This window comes from Tursiops truncatus, chromosome 8 (genome assembly GCF_011762595.2).
Source record: "Tursiops truncatus isolate mTurTru1 chromosome 8, mTurTru1.mat.Y, whole genome shotgun sequence".
NCBI lineage: Eukaryota > Metazoa > Chordata > Mammalia > Artiodactyla > Delphinidae > Tursiops > Tursiops truncatus.
In genome coordinates, this window is record NC_047041.1 from 25,434,656 (window position 1) to 25,459,047 (window position 24,392).

The 24,392-nt window shown below is 39.0% G+C and overlaps 1 protein-coding gene across 1 annotated transcript in view; it reads right to left on the minus strand.

The window, feature by feature from the left end:
• Positions 1-24,392, minus strand: part of GUCY1A2 (guanylate cyclase 1 soluble subunit alpha 2) — a 425,465-nt gene that overhangs the window by 46,945 nt on the left and 354,128 nt on the right. Inside the window, exon 7 of the mRNA XM_019948660.2 lies at positions 13,047-13,201. Coding sequence (XP_019804219.1) covers positions 13,047-13,201 — 155 coding nt within the window. The remainder of the gene's footprint in view (positions 1-13,046; positions 13,202-24,392) is intronic.

The window sequence follows — 24,392 nt, forward strand, 5'->3', positions numbered from 1 at the left end:
TAGAGCTAATCAATGTATTTGGTAAAGTTGCAGAATACAAAATTAATACACAGAAATCACTTGCATTCCTATACACTAACAACAAAAGATCAGAAAGAGAAATTAAAGAAACAGTCCCATTTATCATTCCATAAAAAGAATAAAATACCTAGGAATAAAGCCATCTAAGGAGACAAAAGACTTCTACTCTGAAAAGTATAAGATGCTGATGAAAGAAATCAGAGATGACACAAACAGATGTTCTTCAATTGGAAGAATCAATATTGTCAAAAGGACTTAGTACTCAAGGCAATCTACAGATTCAATGCAATTCCTATCAAATTACGAATGGCATTTTTCATAGAAGGAGAGCAAAAAATATTTAAAATTTGTATTGAAACACAAAAGACCCTGAATAGCCAAATCAATCTTGAGAAAGAAAAGCAGAGCTGTAGGAATCAGACCCCCTGACTTCATACTATACTACAAAACAACAGTAATCAAAACAATAACGTACTGAGGCTTCCCTGGTGGCGCAGTGGTTGAGAGTCCGCCTGCTGATGCAGGGGACACGGGTTCATGTCCTGGTCTGGGAAGATCCCACATGCTGCAGAGCGGCTGGGCCCGTGAGCCATGGCCGCTGAGCCTGCACATCCGGAGCCTGTGCTCTGCAACAGGAGAGGCCACAACAGGGAGAGGCCCACGTACCGCAAAAAATAAAAAAATAAAAATATAACGTACTGGCACAAAAACAGAAATATCAATGAATGGGATAGGATAGAAAACCTAGAAATAAACTCACACACCTATTGTCAATTAATCTACAACAAGGAGGCTAGAATATACAGTGGAGAAAAAGACAGTCTGTTCAATAAGTGACACGGGGAAAACTGGAAAGCTACATATAAAAGAATGAAATTAGGAGGACTTGAGGAAGATGGCGGAAGAGTAAGACGCAGAGATCACCTTCCTCCAAACAGATACATCAGAAATACATCTACACGTGGAACTGCTCCTATAAAACACACATGGAATGCTGGCAGAAGACCTCAGAACTCCCAAAAGGCAAGAAACTCCTCACATACCTGGGTAGGGCAAAAGAAAAAAGAAAAAACAGAGACAAAAGAATAGGGATGGAATCTGCACCAGTGGGAGGGAGCTGTGAAGGAGGAAAGGTTTCCACACACTAGGAAGCCCCTTAGCAGGTGGAGGCAGTGGGTGGCATAGGGGGGAATCTTCGGAGCCATGGAGGAGAGCACAGCAACAGGGGCGTGGAGGGCAAAGCAGAGAGATTCCCACACAGAGGATCGGTGTGGACCAGCACTCACCAGAATGAGAGGCTTGTCTGCTCACATGCCGGGGCGGGTGGGGGCTGGGAGCTGAGGCTCAGGCTTCGGTTAGAACTCAGATCTCAGGGAGAGGACTGGGGCTGGTGGCGTGAATACAGCCTGAAGGGGTTAGTACACCATGGGTGGTTGGGAGGGAGTCCGGGAAAAAGTCTGGAGCTGCTGAAGAGGCAAGAGACTTTTTCTTCCCTCTTTGTTTCCTGGTGCATGAGGAGAGGGGATTAAGAGGGCTGCTTAAAGGAGCTCCAGAGATGGGCGTGAGCCGCGACTAACAATGCGGACCCCAGAGATGGGCATGAGACGCTAAGGCTGCTGCTGCCGCCACCAAGAACCCTGTGTGCGAGCACAGGTAACTATCCACACCTCCCCTCCCTGGAGCCTGTGCAGCCCACCACTGCCAGGGTCCCGTGATCCAGGGACAACTTCCCCGAGAGAATGCATGGTTCACCTCAGGCTGGTGCAACGTCATGCCGGCCTCTGCCGTCACAGGCTCGACCTGTATCCGTACCCCTCCCTCCCCTCGGCCTGTGTGAGCCAGAGCACCCGAATCAGCTGCTCCTTTAACCCTGTCCTGTCTGAGCGAAGAACAGATGCCCTCAGGTGACTGACACGCAGAGGCAGGGACAAATCCAAAGCGGAACCTTGGGAGCTGTGCGAGCAAAGAAGAGAAAGGGAAATTTCTGCCAGCAGCCTCAGGAGCAGTGGATTAAATCTCCACAATCAACTTGATGTACCCTGCATCTGTGGAATACCTGAATAGACAATGAATCATCCCAAACTGAGGAGGTGGACTTTGAGAGCAAGATGTATTATATTTTCCCCTTTTCCTCTTTTTCTGAGTGTGTACGTGTATGCTTCTGTGTGAGATTTTGTCTGTAAAGCTTTGCTTTCACCATTTGTCCTAGGTTTCTGTCCATCCCTTTTTTCTCTTTTAATTAAAAAATTTTATTTTCTTAATAATAATTTTTTATTTTAATAACTTTTATTTTATCTTACTTTATTTTATTTTATCTTCTTTCTGTCTTTCTTTCTTTCCTTCTACTGTTTCTCCCTTTTATTCTGAGCTGTGTGGTTGAAAGGCTCCTGGTGCTCCAGCCAGGAGTCAGTGCTGTGCCTATGAGGTGGGAGAGCCAACTTCAGGACACTGGTCCACAAGAGACCTTCCAACACCACGTAATGTCAAATGGCAAAAATGTTGCAGAGATCTCCATCTCAACAGCAAGACCCAGCTTCACTCAACAAACAGCAAGGTACAGTGCTGGACACCCTCTGCCAAACAACTAGCAAGACAGGAACACAACACCACCTATTAGTAGACTGGCTACCTAAAATCATAATAAGGCCACAGACACCCTAAACCACACCACCAGACGTGGACCTGCCCACCAGAAAGACAAGATGCAGCCTCATCCACCAGAACACAGGCACCAGTCCCCTCCAGCAGGAAGCCTACAAAACCCACTGAGCCAACTTTAGCCACTGGGGACAGACACAAAAAACAACAGGAACTAGAAACCTGCAGCCTGCAAAGAGGAAACTCTAAACACAGTAAGATAAGCAAATTGAGAAGACAGAAAAACACACAGCAGATGAAGGAGCAAGGTAAAAACCCACCAGAGCTGAGAAACAAAGAGGAAATAGGCAGTCTACCTATAAAAGAATTCAGAATAATGATTGTAAAGATGATCCAAAATCTTGGAAATAGAATAGACAAAATGTAAGAATCATTTAACAAGGACCTAGAAGAACTAAAGAGGAAACAAGCAACAATGAACAACACAATAAATGAAATTAAAAATACTCTAGATGGGATCAATAGCAGAATAACTGAGGCAGAAGAACGGATAAGTGACCTGGAAGATAAAATAGTGCAAATAACTACTGCAGAGCAGAATAAAGAAAAAAGAATGAAAAGAACTGAGGACAGCCTGAGAGACCTCTCAGACAACATTAAACGCACCAACATTCGAATTATAGGGGTCCGAGAAGAAGAAGAGAAAAAGAAAGGGACTGGGAAAATATTTGAAGAGATTATAGTTGAAAACTTCCCTAATATGGGAAAGGAAATAGTTAATCAAGTCCAGGAAGCACAGAGAGGCCCATAAAGTATAAATCCAAAGAGAAACACTCTAAGACATATATTAATCAAACTATCAAAAATTAAATACAAAGAAAACATATTAAAAGCAGCAAGGGAAAAACAACAAATAATACACAAGGGAATCCCCATAAGGATAACATCTGAGCTTTCAGCAGAAACTCTGCAAGCCAGAAGGGAGTGGAGGACATATTTACAGTGATGAAGGAGAAAAACTTACAACCAAGATTAGTCTACCCAGAAAGAATCTCATTCCAGTTTGATGGAGAAATTAAAAACTCTACAGACAAGCAAGAGCTGAGAGAGTTCCGCACCATGAAACCAGCTTTACAACAAATGCTAAAGGAACTTCTCTAGGCAAGAAACACAAGAGAAGGAAAAGACCCACAATAACAAACAATTAAGAAAATGGGAATAGGAACATACATATCAATAATTACCTTAAAAGTAAATGGATTAAATGCTCCCACCAAAACAAACTGACTGGCTGAATGGATACAAAAACAAGACCCATATATGTGCTGTCTACAAGAGACCCACTTCAGACCTAGGGACACATACAGACTGAAAGTAAGGGGATGGAAAAAGATATTCCATGCAAATGGAAATCAAAAGAAAGCTGGAGTAGCAATTCTCCTTTCAGACAAAATAGACTTCAAAATAAAGACTATTACAAGAGACAAAGAAGGACACTGCATAATGATCAACGGATTGATCCAAGAAGATATAACAATTGTAAATATTTATGCACCCAACATAAGAACACCTCAATACATAAGGCAAATTCTAACAGCCATAAAATGGGAAATCCACAGTAACACAATAATAGTAGAGGATATTAACACCCCACTTTCAAAAATGAACAGATTATCCAAAATGAAAATAGATAAGGAAATACAAGCTTTAAATGATACATTAAACAAGATGGACTTAATTGATATTTATAGGACATTCCATCCAAAAACAACAGAATACACATTTTTCTCAAGTGCTCATGGAACATCCTCCAGGATAGATCATATCTTGGGTCAAAAATCAAGACTTGGTAAATTTAAGAAAATTGAAATCGTATCAAGTATATTTTCCAACCACAACACTATGAGACTAGATATCAATTACAGGAAAAGATCTGTAAAAATACAAACACATGGAGCATAAACAATACACTACTTAATAATGAAGTGGTCACTGAAGAAATCAAAGAAGAAATAAAAAAATACCTAGAAACAAATGACAGTGGAGACACGATGACCAAAAACCTATGGGGTGCAGCAAAAGCAGTTCTAAGAGGGAAGTTTATAGCAATATGATCCTACCTTAAGAAACAGGAAACATCTCAAATAAACAACCTAATCTTGCACCTAAAGCAATTAGAGAAAGAAGAACAAAAATCTTCAGGGCTTCCCTGGTGGTGCAGTGGTTGAGAGTCTGCCTGCCGATGCAGGGGACATGGGTTTATCCCCAGTCTGGGAAGATCCCGGATGCCATGGAGCAGCTAGGGCCGTGAGCCATGGCCGCTGTGCCTACGTGTCCGGAGCCTGTGCTCCGCAATGGGGGAGGCCACAACAGTGAGAGGCCTGTGTATTGCAAAAAAACATAAAAAATCAACAAACAAAAAAAAAAAACCAAAAAAAAAAAACCCCCCCAAAGTTAGCAGAAGGAAAGAAATCATAAAGATCAGATTAGAAATAAATGAAAAAGAAATGAAGGAAATGATAGCAAAGATCAATACAACTAAAAGCTGGTTCTTTGAGAAGATAAAAAAAATTGATAAACCATTAACCAAACTCATCAAGAAAAAAGGAAGAAGACTCAAATCAATAGAATTAGAAATGAAAAAGGAGAAGGAAAAACTGACACTGCAGAAATACAAAGGATCAGGAGAGATTACTATGAGCAACTCTATGCCAATAAAATGGACAACCTGGAAGAAATGGACAAATTCTTAGAAAAGCACAACTGGCGAAGACCGAATCAGGAAGAAATAAAAAATATGAACAGACCAATCACAAGCACTGAAATTGAAACTGTGATTAAAAATCTTCCAACAAACAAAAGCCCAGGACCAGATGGCATCACAGGTGAATTCTATCAAACATTTAGAGAAGAGATGACACATATCCTTCTCAAACTCTTCCAAAATATAGCAGAGGGAACAACACTCCCAAACTCATTCTACAAAGCCATCATCACCCTGATACCAAAACCAGACAAAGATGTCACAAAGAAAGAAAACTACAGGCCAATAGCACTGATGAACATAGATGCAAAAATCCTCAACAAAACACTAGCAAACAGAATCCAAGAGCACATTAAAAGGATCATACACCATGATCAAGTGGGGTTTATCCCAGAAATGCAAGGATTCTTCAATATATGCAAATCATTCAACATGATACACCATATTAACAAATTGAAGGAGAAAAACCATGTCGTCATCTCAATAGATGCAGAGAAAGCTTTTGACAAAATTCAACACCCATTTATGATAAAAACCCTGCAGAAAGTAGACATAGAGGGAACTTTCCTCAACATAATAAAGGCCATATATGACAAACACACAGCCAACATCGTCTTCAATGGTGAAAAACTGAAACCACTTCCACTAAGATCAGGAACAAGACCAGGTTGCCCAGTCTCACCACTCTTATTCAACATAGTTTTGGAAGTTTTAGCCACAGCAATCAGAGAAGAAAAAGAAATAAAAGGAATCTAAATTGGAAAAGAAGAAGTAAAGCTGTCACTATTTGCAGATGACATGATACTATACATAGAGAATCCTAAAGATGCCACCAGAAAACTACTAGAGCTAATCAATGAATTTGGTAAAGTAGCAGGATACAAAATTAATGCACAGAAATCTCTGGCATTCTTATACACTAATGATGAAAAAGCTGAACGTAATATTAATAAAACACTCCCATTTACCATTGCAACAGAAAAAATAAAATATCTAGGAATAAACCTACCTAAGGAGACAAAAGACCTGTATGCAGAAAATTATAAGACACTGATGAAAGAAATTAAAGATGATACAAATAGATGGAGAGATATACGATGCTCTTGGATTGGAAGAATCAACATTGTGAAAATGACTCTACTACCCAAAACAATCTACAGATTCAATGCAATCCCTATCAAACTACCACTGGCATTTGTCACAGAACTAGAACAAAAAATTTCACAATTTGTATGGTAACACAAAAGACCCCGAATAGCCAAAGCAATCTTGAGAACGAAAAACGGAGCTGGAGGCATCAGGCTCCCTGACTTCAGACTATACTACAAAGCTACAGTAATCAAGACAGTATGGTACTGGCACAAAAACCGAAAGATAGATCAATGGAACAGGGTAGAAAGCCCAGAGATAAACCCACGCACATATGGTCACCTTATCTTTGATAAACGAGGCAAGAATATACAGTGGAGAAAAGACAGCCTCTTCAATAAATGGTGCAGGGAAAACTGGACAGGTACATGTAAAATATGAAATTAGAATACTCCCTAACACCATACACAAAAATAAACTCCAAATGGATTAAAGACCTAAATATAAGGCCAGACACTATCAAACTCTTAGAGAAAAACAGAGGCAGAACACTGTATGACATAAATCACAGCAAGATCCTTTTTGACCCACCTCCTAGAGAAATGGAAATAAAAACAAAAATAAACAAATGGGACCTAATGAAACTTAAAAGCCCTTGCACAGCAAAGGAAACCATAAACAAGACCAAAAGACAACCCTCAGAATGGGAGAAAATATTTGCAAATGAAGCAACTGACAAAGGATTAATCTCCAAAATTTACAAGCAGCTCATGCAGCTCAATAACAGAAAAACAAACAACCCAATCCAAAAATGGGCAGAAGACTTAAATAGACATTTCTCCAAAGAGGATATACAGATTGCCAACAAACACATGAAAGAATGCTCAACATCATTAATCATTAGAGAAATGCAAATCAAAACTACAATGAGATATCATCTCACACCAGTCAGAATGGCCATCATCAGAAAATCTAGAAATAATAAATGCTGGAGAGAGTGTGGAGAAAAGAGAACCGTGTTGCACTGTTGGTGGGAATGTAAATTGGTGCAGCCACTATGCAGAACAATATGGAGGTTCCTTAAAAACTGCAAACATAACTACCATACGATCCAGCAATCCCACTACTGGGCATACACCCTGGAAAACCATAATTCAGAAAGAGTCATGTACCAAAATGTTCATTGCAGCTCTATTTACAATAACCAGGACATGGAAGCAACCTAAGTGTCCATCAAGAGATGAATGGATAAAGAAGTTTTGGCACATATACACAATGGAATATTACTCAGCCATAAAAAGAAACGAAATTGAGTTATTTGTAGTGAGCTGGATGGATCTAGAGTCTGTCATATGGAATAAAGTAAGTTGGAAAGAGAAAAAGAAATACCGTATGCTAGCACATATATATGGAATCTAGGGGATAAAAAAGGTCATGAAGAACCTAGGGGTAAGGTGGGAATAAAGCTGCAGACCTACTAGAGAATGGACTTGAGGATATGGGGAGGGGGATGGGTAAGCTGTGACGAAGTGAGAGAGTGGCATGGACATATATACACTACCAAACGTAAAATAGATAGCTAGTGGGAAGAAGCCACATGGCACATGGAGATCAGCTCGGTGCTTTGTGACCACCTATAGGTGTTGGATAGGGAGTGTGGGAGGGAGAGAGACACAAGAGGGAAGAGATATGGGAATATATGTATATGTATAACTGATTCACTTTGTTATGAAGCAGAAACTAACACACCATTGAAAATCAATTATACTCCAATATAGATGTTAAAAAAAAATGAAATTAGAAAACTCCATAACATCATATACAAAAATGAACTCAAAATGGATTAAAGACTTTTAAATGTTATGCTAAATACTATAAAACTCTTAGGGAAGAACATAGGCACAACACTATTTAGCATGAATCACAGCAAGATCTTTTTTGACCCATCTCCTAGAGTAAGGGAAATAAAAACAAAAATAAACAAATGAGATCTAATGAAACGTAAAAGCTTCTGCACAGTAAAGGAAACCAGCAACAACAGAAAAAGACAACCCACAGAGGGAGAAAATATTTGCAAATGATATGACTGACAAGGGATTAGTCTCCAAAATATATAAACAGCTCATGCAGCTCTAGGTCAAAAAAAAACAAGCAACCCAATTAGAAAATGGGCAGAAGATCTAAACAGATAGCTGTCCAAAGAAGACATACAGATGGTCAAGGAGCATATGAAAAGATGCTCAACATCACTTATTATCAGAGAAATGCAAATCGAAACTACACTGAGGTATCATCTCCCAGCAGTCGAATGGCCATCATCAAAAAGTTTACAAACAATAAATGCTGGAGTGGGTGTGGAGAAAAGGGAACCCTCCTACACTGTTTGTGGGAATGTAAATTGGTACAACTACTATGGAGAACAGTATGGAGGTTCCTTACAAAACTTAAAATAGAACTACCATATGACCCAGCAATCTCACTCCTGGGCATATATCCAGAGAAAACCATAATCCAAAAGGATACAAGCACCCTAATATTCGTTGCAGCACATTTACAATTTCCAAGTCATGGAAGCAAACTAAATTTCCATTGACAGAGGAATGGATAAAGATGACATGGTACATATATACAATAGAATATTATTCAGCCATGAAAAATAATGTATTAATGCCATTTGCAGCAACATGGATGGACCTAGAGATTCTCATACTAGGTGAAGTATGTCACACAGAGAAAGAAAAATATTATATGGTATCACTTGTATGTGGAATCTAATTTAGAAAAAGATACAGCTGCATAGCACAGGGAGATCAGCTTGGTGGTTTGAGACCACCTAGAGGAGTAGGATAGGGAGGGTGGGAGGGAGAGACAAGAGGGAGTGGATATGGTGATATACGTATACATATGTCTGATTCACTTTGTTATTCAGCAGAAACTAATACAACATTGTAAAGCAATTATACTCCAATAAAGATGTTAAAAGAAAAAGATAAAAGTGAACTCATTTACAAAACAGAAACAGACTTATAGATATTGAAAACAAACTTATGGTTAACAAAGGGGAGACATGGCGCCGGTGGGATAAATCAGGAGCTTGGGATGAATACCTGCACACTGCTATATATAAGATGGATAACCAAATAAGACCTACTGTATAGCACAGGAAACCCTATTCAATACTCTTTGATAACCTATATTAGAAAAGAATCTAAAAAAGAATGATTATATTTATATGTATAGCTGAATCAGTTTGCTGTACAACTGAAACTAACACAACATTGTAAATCAACTATACTCCAATGAAATTAAAATATTAAAATAAAAATTTTTAGAAACCTGTCTGAAGATTTCAAAATAACCAGACAATATTGAACATTTTTCAGCATTTAATTCAGGAAAGAAAATTGGAAATTTCAAGCTCTTATGAGCTGAATACTCAGTTTAACTTCACAAATTCCTATTTGCTCTAAGAAAGTTCAATTTTATCTCCTCTTAGAGAATGTCCATGAAACATCCACCTGGCATTTCACTTTGAGTATCCTGGGAAAGGGAAGTATACTCTACACTTGTGGATTCATAAATCACTTGTGCTATGTGGAATAGAACAATTATACATAGCTGAAGTGTATAGATTGGTGTATATAAAACCAACAGAAACCACTTGGGCACGAACACATCCAGAATCTGAAAACCAAGTCACACTGAGATCATATACCTAAATTTAGTTTTCTAGAAGATTACCAGGAACCAAAGTACATTGTTTTTAATGGTATCCCAGATAAAAATGGATGTCAAAGGTCATTGAGTCCAATCACTCTTCTGAAGCATGGAAGACAAGTTGAAACAGCAAATGGTTTGGATTCCAGGGTCTCAGTAATTAGCTACATTTCCATCAAGGAAACGGGAATAAGATTACCTGATTTCAAGCACTGGATTGCTGCCCTTCTCACCTTCTAATCTATTCTCTCTACAACCTTGGAGATCTTTTTAAAGTACAAATCTGGTCAAGTCACTCGTCTCCTTAAAACTCTTCAATGTCTTTCTTTGCTCTTAGTGTTAAGTTGAAATCCCTTAACATGAATTACAGCTTCAGTTGGTCTGACTTCAGTCTATCTCTTCATCCTCATTTTAGTCCACTCCTCTTGTTGCGCTAAATACTCTCATCATGTCCTTTTGACCTCAGCACTAGTCTATTGTAATAAACTGTTTATTTGTATACATCTACCATCTGGTAGTCTCCTCTATGAAGGCAAAGATCATATTTATGTTGTTTATTGCTGTAACATTGGTGACTGTCATAGTGCTTGGAATATAGTAGGTACTCTACAAGTATTTGTTGAAAGAAGGGAAGGAGGGAGGAACACAGAAACAGTTGGAGGAAAAGTGTTATTTTTGAGGATAGACCAAACACAAAAATATTTTTATAAAGTATTATTAGAAATTATAAGATTTGGGACCAGTCAGAGAAAGTATCTTTTATAATCTACCCAGAAGGCAGTTCAATTTGTTCATCTATGTCTCCATTTGTGTTTTGGTGCGGGGGGGAGGTGGGGGGACAGATCATAACAGAACAAAATATTTCAATGCTCACAGTGTTTTAAATGATTCAATTCTTCAGACTTTATTGATCACTAAGGATAATTACAAACTCCCACCAATGTGAAAAAGATTATTAAAACTCAAAGACAACACCCAAAGGCACAGACTCTGTGTTGCTTGTGGGGTTTCCTTTATTGGTCACATGTAGACAAAGCCAGCTATAGCAATGATATTTAAGCTCAGGGTATAACTCCTCACATGGTTGACCCATTCTTTACACATCATTTTTTTAAAATGGAGTTTCTATAAATCTACACTCACTTATACAAAGAGGAAACATATGTATTAGCTCCATGATGGGAAAAATCATAACCATGGTAGGAGTATGCAGGTGAGGTGGTTGATCTTCAGGAACTTTTCCTTACCCCATGGTCTAGAGAACAAAGTGCAGTGATCTAGAGCATTGATCTTGAGAAGCTTCCTAATTCCATTTAATATGGAAACCATTATCATATCATATGTATTATGCCCAGAATTGTGTTAGAAAAATTGGGAGAAATTTAAAAGAAGCAAAACCCTTATATAAAGACCCTAAAAATGACATGTAGTTCTTAAGCAACTTTATCTTGATTTCATATTTGTAATTTCTTCCCCTTTCTCATGTGGTCCTCAGGAATCTGGAAATACTTGTCTTTTATCTAAGAAACCTTAACTTCCCTCTGTATATATGTGGTATCAAAAGCTTCAAAGTGTCACCATTTTGTTTGTTATTATAAATCAACATTTATTATCTATGTATTTAAAGTTTCTGCTTCTGGGGTTTTTTTGTTAGCCTGGGTTAACATGGTAGTCATGCTAATAAAAATATCCATGGTCACCATTTCTACTTTACAGTTTTACAATGTGATTTCTAAGTCATTTAAATCATGGAACTAATGAAATCGCTTGTACACCAAAGCTTAGCATTAGGCCAAAGTCTACCAAGTAGGAGATATTCATATTATTTTCTTAGTATAGAGATATTTATCTTATCAGTACATTTATTCATTAATCTGATAAATATTAATAGAGTGCTTATTATGTGCTAAACATTTTTTGGGTAAGTTTTGGAGATATAACCATGAGTCAAAAAGACTTGGCCTCTGCCCATATGGCACGTAATAGCTAATGCCTGGAGCTTGATATCTACCAGGCACAAAACAAGGATGACTTCAGCTGTCAAAATGTGTAGAGTTGTCAAATACAACCTTTAAGATAAATAGAGTTTGAAGTTTTACTCTGTATCTAGTATATATTTAACTTTAAAGAGTCCCTATTTATATTCATTATTTAGAAGAATAAAAAGAGACAATTACCTTTTCTATCTTATTCCTTTGATTTTTATAAACATTGAGAAACATTTTGAAAATGTTAAGATTTCTAGTGTGTTTCAGACCCTTAACATTTGCTCTCCTCTATTTTTTTAAATTTTTGGCTGCATTGGGTCTTTGTTGCTGTGCACGGGCTTTCTCTAGTTGTGGCGAGCGGGGGTTACTTTTCATTCAGGTGCACAGGCTTCTCATTGTGGTGGCTTCTCTTGTTGCGCAGCATGCACTCTAGGCGTGCGGGCTTCAGCAGTTGTGGCACGTGGGCTCAGTAGTTGTCGCACATGGGCTTAGTTGCTCCATGGCATGTGGGATCTTCCTGGATCAGGGCTCGAACGCATGTCCCTTGCACTGGCAGGTGGATTCTTAACCACTGTGCCACCAGGAAAAACCCTGCTTTCCTGTATTTTAAACAGGAATACCTAAGGAAGACAGAGACTGTGGGAAATGCAAACCTCCATTTACCTCTCAGTCAAGTCAGGTTTTCCATGTACTTTCTTAGGGTGCAAATTAAATTTTGTGACATAATTGCTATCTTTCAGACTGGATGGATCTACTCATATTATCTTAGATAATAACAGGATCAAGAAAAAAATAAGCGTCTCACAAGTGACAGGCTACTAGTATAACGCAATGCCAAAGACAGGGGGAGAAGGCCAAAGAACACTTACTGGTAAGTGGTTGGGCTGACATTGATGCGTCGAGGGTGACTTCCCGATTCGAATTTGCTTGCCAGAGTGACATTATTTCCAAACAGGCAATATCGCGGCATTCTTACCCCAACAACTCCAGCCAGCACAGAGCCTGAGTGAATGCCTATTCTCATCTAAAAAAGAAAATGAAAAGGATATATTTATGTTTTCATTTGGTATGCAATTATTTTAATAAGAGGTACTGCTGAACCATTAAACTCCTAGCTCCTCAAAGAAAGGGACTGGGGCCTTGGTCATTTTTGTGAGCCAAATATCTGGACTATTATATCAATAGTATCAATGAACAAGGATGGTGTGGAATAAATGAACAAATGGATTAATTATAAGAAAAAAACTACTTTTACTTTTCTATTGTAACACAATAAATCCAGTTGTGTTACAATTTAAATCAGGTTTTATTTGTACCTAGTATGCTCTAATAAATGGAAAATGTATTATTCTCCCTCCAGTTATTCTAACAGAAAACCCTATTTTTTCCTTCATAGCATTAAACACAATTGTAAAATAAATAATTATATTTCTGTTTATCTGTTAATTTAAAATATTTTTTCTCTCTGTTTATTTTAGATCACTTCTATTTCCAAATTTACTAATTTTTTCTTTTGTAATGCCTTATATTTAGCTAATCACATCCAGAGTATTTTTCTTCTTAGATATAGTGATTTTCCTTTCTCAAAGTTCAATTTGAACTTCTTTTTTTTTAATCTTTCAGGTATCAAATTAACTTTTGAATATATGGAATACAATTAAAATAACTGTTTTAATATTTTTTTTACATCTTTATTGGAGTATAATTGCTTTACAATGGTGTGTTAGTTTCTGCTTTATAACAAAGTGAATCAGTTATACATATACATATGTTCCCATATCTCTACCCTCTTGCATCTCCCTCCCTCCCACCCTCCCTATCCCACCCCTCTAGGTGGTCACAAAGCACCGAGCTGATCTCCATGAGCTATGCAGCTGCTTCCCACTAGCTATCTATTTTACGTTTGGTAGTGGGTATATGTCCAGAACACTCTCTCGCTTTGTCACAGCTTACCCTTCCCCCTCCCCATATCCTCAAGTCCATTCTCTAGTAGGTCTGTGTCTTTATTCCTGTCTTACCCCTAGGTTCTTCGTGACATTTTTTTCCCTTAAATTCCATATATATGTGTTAGCATATGGTATTTGTCTTTCTCTTTCTGACTTACTTCACTCCGTATGACAGACTTTAGGTCCATCCACCTCATTACAAATAGCTCAATTTTGTTTCTTTTTATGGCTGAGTAATATTACATTGTGTATATGTGCCACATCTTCTTTATCCATTCATCCAATGACGGACACTTAGGTTGTTTCCATCTCCGGGCTATTGTAAATAGAGCTGCAATGAATATTTTGGTACATGACTCTTTCTGAATTATGGTTTTCTCAGAGTATATACCCAGTAGTGGGATTGCTGGGTCATATAGTATTTCTATTTGTAGTGTTTTAAGGAACCTCCATACGTTCTCCAAAGTGGCTGTACCAATTCACATTACCACCAGCAGTGCAAGAGTGTTCCCTTTGCTCCACACCCTCTCCAGCATTTATTGTTTCTAGATTTTTTGATGATGGTCATTCTGACTGGTGTGAGATGATATCTCATTGTAGTTTTGATTTGCATTTCTCTAATGATTAATGATGTTGAGCATTCTTTCATGTGTTTGTTGGTAGTCTGTATATCTTCTTTGGAGAAATGTCTATTTAGGTCTTCTGTCCATTTTTGGATTGGGTTGTTTGTTTTTTTGTTATTGAGCTGCATGAGCTGCTTGTAAATTTGGGAAATTAATCCTTTGTCAGTTGCTTCATTTGCAAATATTTTCTCCCATTCTGTGTCATTTTGTCTTGTTTATGGTTTCCTTTGCTGTGCAAAACCTTTGAAGTTTCACTAGGTCCCATCTGTTTATTTTTATTTTCATTTCTCTAGGAGGTGGGTCAAAAAGCATCTTGCTGTGATTTATATCATAGAGTGTTCTGCCTAAGTTTTCCTCTAAGAGTTTGATAGTTTCCGGCCTTACATTTAGGTCTTTAATCCATTTTGAGCTTATTTTTTTGTATGGGGTTAGGGAGTGATCTAATCTTATACTTTTACATGTACCTGTCCAGTTTTCCCAGCACCACTTATTGAAGAGGCTGTCCTTTCTCCACTGTACATTCCTGCCTCCTTTACCAAAGATAAGGTGACCATATGTGTGTGGGTTTATCTCTGGGCTTTCTCTCCTGTTCCATTGATCTATCTTTCTGTTTTTGTGCCAGTACCATACTGTCTTGATTACTGTAGCTTTGTAGTATAGTCTGAAGTCAGGGAGCCTGATGTCTCCAGCTCCGTTTTTCGTTCTCAAGATTGCTTTGGCTATTCGGGGTCTTTTGTGTTACCATACAAATTGTGAAATTTTTTGTTCTAGTTCTGTGACAAATGCCAGTGGTAGTTTGATAGGGATTGCAATGAATCTGTAGATTGTTTTGGGTAGTAGAGTCATTTTCACTATGTTGATTCTTCCAATCCAAGAACATGGTATATCTCTCCATATATTTGTATCATCTTTAATTTCTTTCATCAGTGTCTTATAATTTTCTGCATACAGGTCTTTTGTCTCCTTAGGTAGGTTTATTCCTAGATATTTTATTCTTTTTCTTGCAATGGTAAATGGGAGTGTTTTCTTGATTTCACTTTCAGATTTTTCATCATTAGTATATAGGAATACCAGGGATTTCTGTGCATTAGTTTTGTATCCTGCTACTTTACCAAATTCATTGATTAGCTCTAGTAGTTTTCTGGTAGCATCTTTAGGATTCTCTCTATATAGTATCATGTCATCTGCAAACAGTGACAGCTTTGCTTCTTCTTTTCCGATTTGGATTCCTTTTATTTCCTTTTCTTCTCTGATTGTGGTGGCTAAAACTTCCAAAACTACGTTGAATAAGAGTGGTGAGAGTGGGCAACCTTGTCTTGTTCCTGATCTTAGTGGAAATGCTTTCAGTTTTTCACCATTGAAGATGATGTTGGCTGTGTGTTTGTCATATATGGCCTTTATTATGTTGAGGAAAGTTCCCTCTATGCCTAATTTCAGCAGGGTTTTTATCATAAATGGGTGTTGAATTTTGTCAAAAGCTTTTTCTGCATATATTGAGATGATCATATGGTTTCTCTCCTTCAATTTGTCAATATGGTTTATCACACTGATAGAATTGCATATATTGAAGAATCCTTGCATTCCTGGAATAAACCCCACTTGATCATGGTGTATGATCCGTTTAATGTGCTGTTGGATTCTGTTTGCTAGTATTTTGTTGAGCATTTTTGCATCTATGTTCATCAGTGATATTGGCCTGTAGTTTTCTTTCTTTGGGACATCTTTGTCTGGTTTTGGTATCGAGGTAATGGTGACCTCATAGAAGGAATTGGGAGTGTTGTTCCCTCTGCTATATTTCGGAAGAGTTTGAGATGGATAGGTCTTAGCTCTTCTCTAAATGTTTGATAGAATTCGCCTGTGAAGCCATCTGGTCTTGGGCTTTTGTTTGTTGGAAGATTTTTAATCACAGTTTCAATTTCAGTGCTTGTGATTGGTTTGTTCGTATTTTCTATTACTTCCTGATTCAGTCTTGGCAGGTTGTGCATTTCTAAGAATTTGTCCCTTTCTTCCAGATTGTCCATTTTATTGGCATAGAGTTGCTTGTAGTAATCTCTCATGATCTTTTGTATTTCTGCAGTGTCAGTTGTTACTTCTCCTTTTTCATTTCTAATTCTATTGATTTAAGTCTTCTCCCTTTTTTTCCTGATGAGTCTGTCTAATGGTTTATCTATTTGTTTTTCTTCTCAAAGAACCAGCTTTTAGTTTTATTGATCTTTGCTATTGTTTCCTTCATTTCTTTTTCATTTATTTCTGATCTGATCTTTATGATTTCTTTCCTTCTGTTAACTTTGGGGTTTTTTTATTCTTCTTTCTCTAATTGCTTGAGGTGTAATGTTAGGTTGTTTATTCGAGATGTTTCCTGCTTCTTAACTTGGGTTTGTATTGCTATAAACTTCCCTCTTAGAACTGCTTTTTCTGCATCCCATAGGTTTTGGGTTGTTTTGTCTCCATTGTCATTTGTTTCTAGGTATTTTTTATTTCCTCTTTGATTTCTTCAGTGATCACTTCGTTATTAATAGTGTATTCTTTAGCCTCCATGTGTTTGTATTTTTTACAGATCTTTTCCTGTAATTGATATCTAGTCTCATAGCATTGTGGTCGGAAAATATACATGATACAATTGCAATTTTCTTAAATTTATGAAGGCTTGATTTGTGACCCAAGATATGATCTATCCTGCAGAATGTTCCATGAGCACTTGAAAAAAATGTGTATTCTGTTGTTTTTGGATGAAATGTCCTATAAATATCAATTAAGTCCATCTTGTGAAATGTATCATTTAAAGCTTGTGTTTCCTTATTTATTTTCATTTTGGATAATCTGTCCATTGGTGAAAGTAGGGTGTTAAAGTCCCCTACTATGAATGTGTTACTGTTGATTTCCCCTTTTATAGCTGTTAGTATTTGCCTTATGTATTGAGGTGCTCCTATGTTGGGTGCATAAATGTTTACAATTGTTATATCTTCTTGGATTGTTCCCTTGATCATTATGTAGTGTCCTTCTTTGTCTCCTCTAACAGTCTTTATTTTAAAGTCTATTTTGTTTGATATGAGAATTGCTACTCCAGCTTTCTTTTGGTTTCCATTTGCATGGAATATCTTTCTTCATTCCCTCGCCTTCAGTCTGTATGTGTCCCTAGGTCTGAAGCGGGTCTCTTGTAGACAGCATATATATGGGTCTTGATTTTGTTTCCATTCAGCCAGTCTGTGTCTTTTAGTGGGAGCATTTAATCCATTTACCTTTAAGGTAATTATCTATATGTATGTTCCTATTCCCATTTTCTTAATTGTTTTGGGTTTGTTTTTGTAGGTCTTTTCCTTCTCTTGTGTTTCTTGCCCAGAGAAGGTCCTTTAGCATTTGTTGTAAAGCTTCTTTGATGGTGCTGAACTCTCTCAGCTTTTGCTTGTCTGTAAAGTTTTTAATTTCTCCATCAAATCTGAATGAGATACTTGCTGGGTAGAGTGATCTTGGTTGTAGGTTTTTCTCCTTCATCATTTTAAATATGTCCTGCCAGTCCCCTCTGGCTTGCAGAGTTTCTGCTGAAAGATCAGCTGTTAACCTTATGGGGATTCCCTTGTGTGTTATTTGTTGTTTTTCCCTTGCTGCTTTTAATATGTTTTCTTTGTATTTAATTTTTGACAGTTTGATCAATATGTATCTTGACGTGTTTCTACTTGGATTTATCCTGTATGGGACTCTCTGTGTTTCCTGGACTTGATTAACTATTTCCTTTCTCATATTAGGGAATTTTTCAACTATAATCTCTTCAAATATTTTCCCAGTCCCTTTCTTTTTCTGTTCTTCTTCTGGAACCACTATAATTTGAATGTTGTTGCGTTTAATGTTGTCCCAGAGGTCTCTGAGACTGTCCTCAGTTCTTTTCATTCTTTTTCTTTATTCTGCTCTGCAGTAGTTATTTGCACTATTTTATCTTCCAGGTCACTTATCCATTCTTCTGCCTCAGTTATTTTGCTATTGATCACATCTAGAGTATTTTTAATTTCATTTATTGTGTTGGTCATCTTTGCTTATTTCATCTTTAGTTCTTCTAGGTCCTTGTTAAATGTTTCTTGGGCTTTCCTTGTGGTGCAGTGGTTGACAGTCTGCCTGCCGATGCAGTGGATGCGGGTTTGTGCCCCGGTCCAGGAAGATCCCACATGCCACGGAGCGGCTGGGCCCATGAGCCATGGCCACTGAGCCTGCGCGTCCGGAGCCTGTGCTCCGCAATGGGAGAGGCCAGAACAATGACAGGCCCATGAACCGCAAAAAAAATAATAATAATAAAATAAAATAATAAAAAAGTTTCTTACATTTTGTCTATTCTATTTCCAAGATTTTGGATCATCTTTACTATCATTATTCTGATTTCTTTTTCAGGTAGACTGCCTATTTCCTTTTCATTTGTTAGGTCTGGTGGGTCTTTATCTTGCTCCTTCATCTGTTGTGTGTTTTTCTGCCTTCTCATTTTGCTTATCTTACTGTGTTTGGGGTCTCCCTTTTGCAGGCTGCAGGTTCATAGTTCCCGTTGTTTTTGGTGTCTGTCCCCAGTGGCTAAAACTGGTTCAGTGTGTTGTGTAGGCTTCCTGGTGGAGGGGACTAGTGCCTGTGTTGTGGTGGATGAGGCTGGGTCTTGTCTTTCTGTTGGGCAGGTCCACGTCTGGTGTTGTGTTTTGAGGTGTCTGTGGACATATTATGATTTTAGGCAGCATCTCTAATGGGTTGGGTTGTTTTCATGTATTGCTAGTTGTTTTTCTTTGTTTTTTTGTTTTTTTTTTTGCAGTACGCAGGCCTCTCACCACCGTGACCTCTCCCGTTGTGGAGCACAGGCTCCGTCTGTGCAGGCCCAGTGGCTATGGCCCACGGGCCCAGCCGCTCTGCGGCATGCGGGAGTACCCTGGACCCGGGCACAAACCTGCCTCGCCTGAATTGGCAGGTGGACCCGCAACCACTGTGTCACCAGGGAAGCCCACGGCTTGTTTTGTGTAGGGTGTCCAGCACTGTAGTTTGCTGGTCGTTGAGTTAAGCTGTGTGCTCATGTTGAGATGGAGATTTCTGCAAGATTTTTGCCATTTGACATTATGTGGAGCTGGGAGGTATCTTGGGGACCAGTGTCCTGAAGTTGTCTCTCCCACCTCAGAGGCACAGCAGTGACTCCTGGCTGCAGCACCAAGAGCCCCTCATCCAACACGGCTCAGAATAAAAGGGAGAAAAAGTAGAATGAAAGAAAAAGAAAGAAAGAGAGAAAGAAAGAAAGAAAGAGGAGAGGGAGGGAGGGAGGGAGGGAAGGAAGGAAGGAAAGAAGGAAGGAAGGAAGGAAGGAAGGAACGAAGGAGGAAAGGAGGGAAGGAAGGAGGAAAGAAAGAAAAGAAAGAAAGGAAGAAAGAAAGGAATAATGAAAGAAAGAAGGAAAGGAAGGAGGGAAGGAAGGAGGAAAGAAAGAAAAGAAAGAAAGGAAGAAAGAAAGGAAAAATGAAAGAAAGAAGGAAAGGAAGGAGGGAAGGAAGGAAGAAAGAAAGAAATGAAAGAAAGAAAGAGGATAAAATAAAGTTACTAAAATAAAAAATTATTATTAAGAAAAAATTTTTTTAAAGAAAAAAAAAAAAAACGGATGGATGGAACCCTAGGACAAATGGTGACAGCAAAGCTGTACAGACAATATCTCACACAGAAGCATACACATACACACTCACAAAAAGAGGAAAAGGGGAAAAAATAATAAATCTTGCTCTCAAAATCCACCTCCTCAATTTGGGATGATTCGTTGTCTATTCATGTATTCCACAGATGCAGGGTAGATCAAGTTGATTGTGTAGCTTTAATCCGCTGCTTCTGAGGCTGCTGGGAGAGATTTCTCTTTCTCTTCTTTGTTTGCACAACTCCTGGGTCTCAGCTTTGGATTTGGCCCTGCTTCTGTGTGTAGGTTGCCGGAGGGCGTCTGTTTTTCGCTCAGACAGGACGGGGTTAAGGGAGCAGCTGCTTTGGGGACTCTGGCTCACTCAGGCCCAGGGGAGGGAGGGGTGCGGATGCGGGGCAAGCCTGCAGCAGCAGAGGCCAGCAGGACATTGCAGCAGACTGAAGCGCACCGTGCGTTCTCCCAGGGAAGTTTTCCCTGGATCCTGGGACTCTGGCAGTGGCGGGCTGCACAGGCTCCCATGAAGGGAGGTGTGGATAGTGACCTGTGCTCGCACACTGACTTCTTGGTGGCGGCAGCAGCAGCCTTAGCGTCTCATGCCCATCTCTGTGGTCCGCCCTGTTAGCCGCGGCTCGCGCCTGTCTCTGGAGCTCCTTTAAGCAGCGCTTTTAATCCCCTCTCCTCGCGCACCAGGAAACAAAGAGGGAAGAAAAAGTCTCTTGCCTCTTCGGCAGGTGCAGCCTTTTCCCAGGACTCCCTCCTGGCTAGTCGTGATGCACTAACCCCCTGCAGGCTGTGTTCACGCCGTCAACCCCAGTCCTCTCCCTGCGCCCCGCCTGAAGCCCGAGCCTCAGCTCCCAGCCCTGCCCACCCCGGTGGGTGAGCAGACAAGCCTCTCGGGCTGGTGAGTGCCAGTCGGCATTGATCCTCTGTGCGGGAATCTCTCTGCTTTGCCCTCCACACCCCTGTGGCTGTGCTCTCCTCTGTGGCTCCGAAGCTTTCCCCTTCCGCCACCTGCAGTCTCTGCCGTCGAAGGGGCTTCCTAGTGTGTGGAAACTTTTCCTCCTTCACAGCTCCCTCCCACTGGTGTAGGTCCCGTCCTTATTCTTTTGTCTCTGTTTATTCTTTTTTCTTTTCCCCTACCCAGGTACATGGGGAGTTTCTTGCCTTTTGGGAGGTCTGAGGTCTTCTGCCAGCATTCAGTAGGTGTTCTGTAGGAGTTGTTCCACGATTAGATATATTCCTGATGTATCTGTGGGGAGGAAGGTGATCTCTGCCTCTTACTCTTCCACCATCTTCCCGATTCCCCTGTTTTAATATTTTTGTCTGCTAATTCTAACCTATGCTCCAGTTCTGTATCAATTTTGATTGACTGATTTTTCTCATTATTATGGGTCATATTTTTCAGCTTTTCTGAATGCCTAGTAAATTTTGGTTGCATGTTAGGTATCATGAATTGACTTTGTTGAGTGCTGGATATTTTTTATATTCTTATAAATGTTCTTGAGCTTTGTCCTGGGATGCAGTCAAGGTACTTGGAAAGTTTTTTCATTTTTTCCTTTCAAGTCTTGCTTTTTAAAATGTTTAGGCAAGTCTTGAGCTGTGTTTCATGTAGGGCTAATTATTCCCCACTAGTGAGGCAAGAACCCTCTGAGTACTATACCCAATTTCTATGATTTATGAGGTTTTTCAGTTTTCCTGATTGGTTCTGGCATTTTTTCCAAGTCTTGTGTGAGTTCAAGGAACTTTTTCTCTAATCCTTTCAGGTGTTTTTCCCTGTTGGGCTCAGGTAGTTTTCTCACATACAAACAACAATCAGTAAGTTAAGAAACATATAGGAGGCTCCTTGGAAGATCTCTGGTGGTCTTATTGTACCTCTCTCCTTAGTGGTACTCTGTCTGTGAATTCTAGGTTTTTTGCTCTCCATAGACTCTCAGCTTCATCTCTTCAACTTGGGGGGTTTGTTGGGTTCCTCCTGATTTGTCCTTCCTTGCACTGCAGCCTGAATATACCCCAAAGAAATACGCCAGGGAAATCATATGTTTCATTTTGTTCCCTTTCTCTCAGGCATCACTGTCTTCCATTGCCTAATGTTCAATGACATGAAACTGTCATTTTGTTCATTTTGTTCAGATTTTTAATTGTTGAGGGTGGGAGTGTAAACTCAGCCTCTTCTTTCATATTGGCTGGGAGAAGAAATGAGATGTACTTTTTTTAAAGAACACAAACTATCTTAAAAATTTAGGCCTATTTCTGATGAGAGATTGTTTGGATTTAAAGACAAAAAAAATGTAATTGTTATTGCAAGTTCCTGTGCCTGATGCACAGTGAGGCCAAACGAACCAAAACATTGGAGTTGGGGGTAGCGAAAGGTTTATTGCAGAGTGATGCAAGGATAAGGGTGGCTCATGCTCTAAAAAAACCCTGAGGTCCCTGAAGGGTTTTGGCAAAGCATTTTTAAAAGCGAGGTGAGGGAGGGGGGTTGCAGGGTATGTGATCAGCTCATGCACAGTTCTCTGATTGGATGATGGTGAGGTAACAGGGAGGTGTCACAAGGGTTAACATTATCATTCCTTAGTCTCCAAGAGACCTGGGGCTATGTGCTCATGGTCATGAAGTAGTTAACTTCTTCCATTTGGTGGGGAGTTTTCACATCTGTAAAACAACTCAGGGAATGTGCATCAAATACTGTTATCTAGGTACTTCAGAGAGGAGCTATGGCAGAGGATATGGGGAAGGCCCCATAGGGTCCTGCTCAGTTACATAATGAATGGTAGTATTCCTTATAAACAAACATAACACACTTTTCTCTAAAATTAGCAAACAATTTTGAAAAATTTTATTATATTTCTTTACTTTCAGAAGGTTTATTTATATTAAATTACCTTGTGCAATATAAGATTGCCTAAAAACACACAGATCTTAAATATAAGATTGTCATGTTGGACCTGTGATCTTTTTAAGCAGTAAAACAGCAGAAATGGGTATCAAACTGACACATTTTACAGCCTCTATATTCTGTGCTTTTATTCTGAGAAGAAGACTCCATACCCCACCAACTATACTGAAGGCTTATATGGGTCCACCCTTGCCTCTGTTCAAAAGAACTGAGGCTGTTCTTTTTTTTTTTTTAACTACATTGTCATACTAAGAATTATTATAACCTAAAAAGCGTGAAGATAAAAACCCTGGTATTCTTCAGAAGGTGGATGGAGAAATGGTTATTTAAAAAAACCTTATCTCTTAGAAGACTACCTTAAAACATACACAAGAATATCAACAAACACAAAAATAGCACAGATTCGCTGTTACTGTCACTATAATGGAACAGGACTCAGAAAAAGTATTTACTCTTGGATATAAGGAGATACCATCGAGAACTTACAAGCTGAATCATCAGACTCCATTTTCTTTTACATTTCTTTCAGCAACTTCTTGAGATTTCCCAGGAGTTGTTACCTTATAACGAAGTCACTGATTGCCACATTCAGAATCTGCCTCTTGCATCTAGCAGTTAGACAAAATAGACAGCTACTTTTTTTTTTTTAACATCCTTATTGGAGTATAATTGTTTTACAATGGTGTGTTAGTTTCTGCTTTATAACAAAGTGAATCAGCTATACATATACATATATACCCATATCTCCTCCCTCTTGCATCTCCCTCCCACCCTCCCTATGCCACCCCTCTAGGTGGTCACAAAGCACCGAGTTGATCTCCCTGTGCTATGCGGCTGCTTTCCACTAGCTATCTACTTTACATTTGTTAGTGGATATATGTCCATGCCACTCTCTCACTTCATCCCAGCTTACCCTTCCCCCTCCCTGTGTCCTCAAGTCCATTCTCTAAGTCTGCATCTTTATTCCTGTCCTGTCCCTAGGTTCTTCAGAACCTTTTTTTTTTTAGATTCCATATATATGTTTTAGCATATGGTATTTGTTTTTCTCTCTCTGACTTACTTCACTCTGTATGACAGACACTAGGTTCATCCACCTCACTACAAATAACTCAATT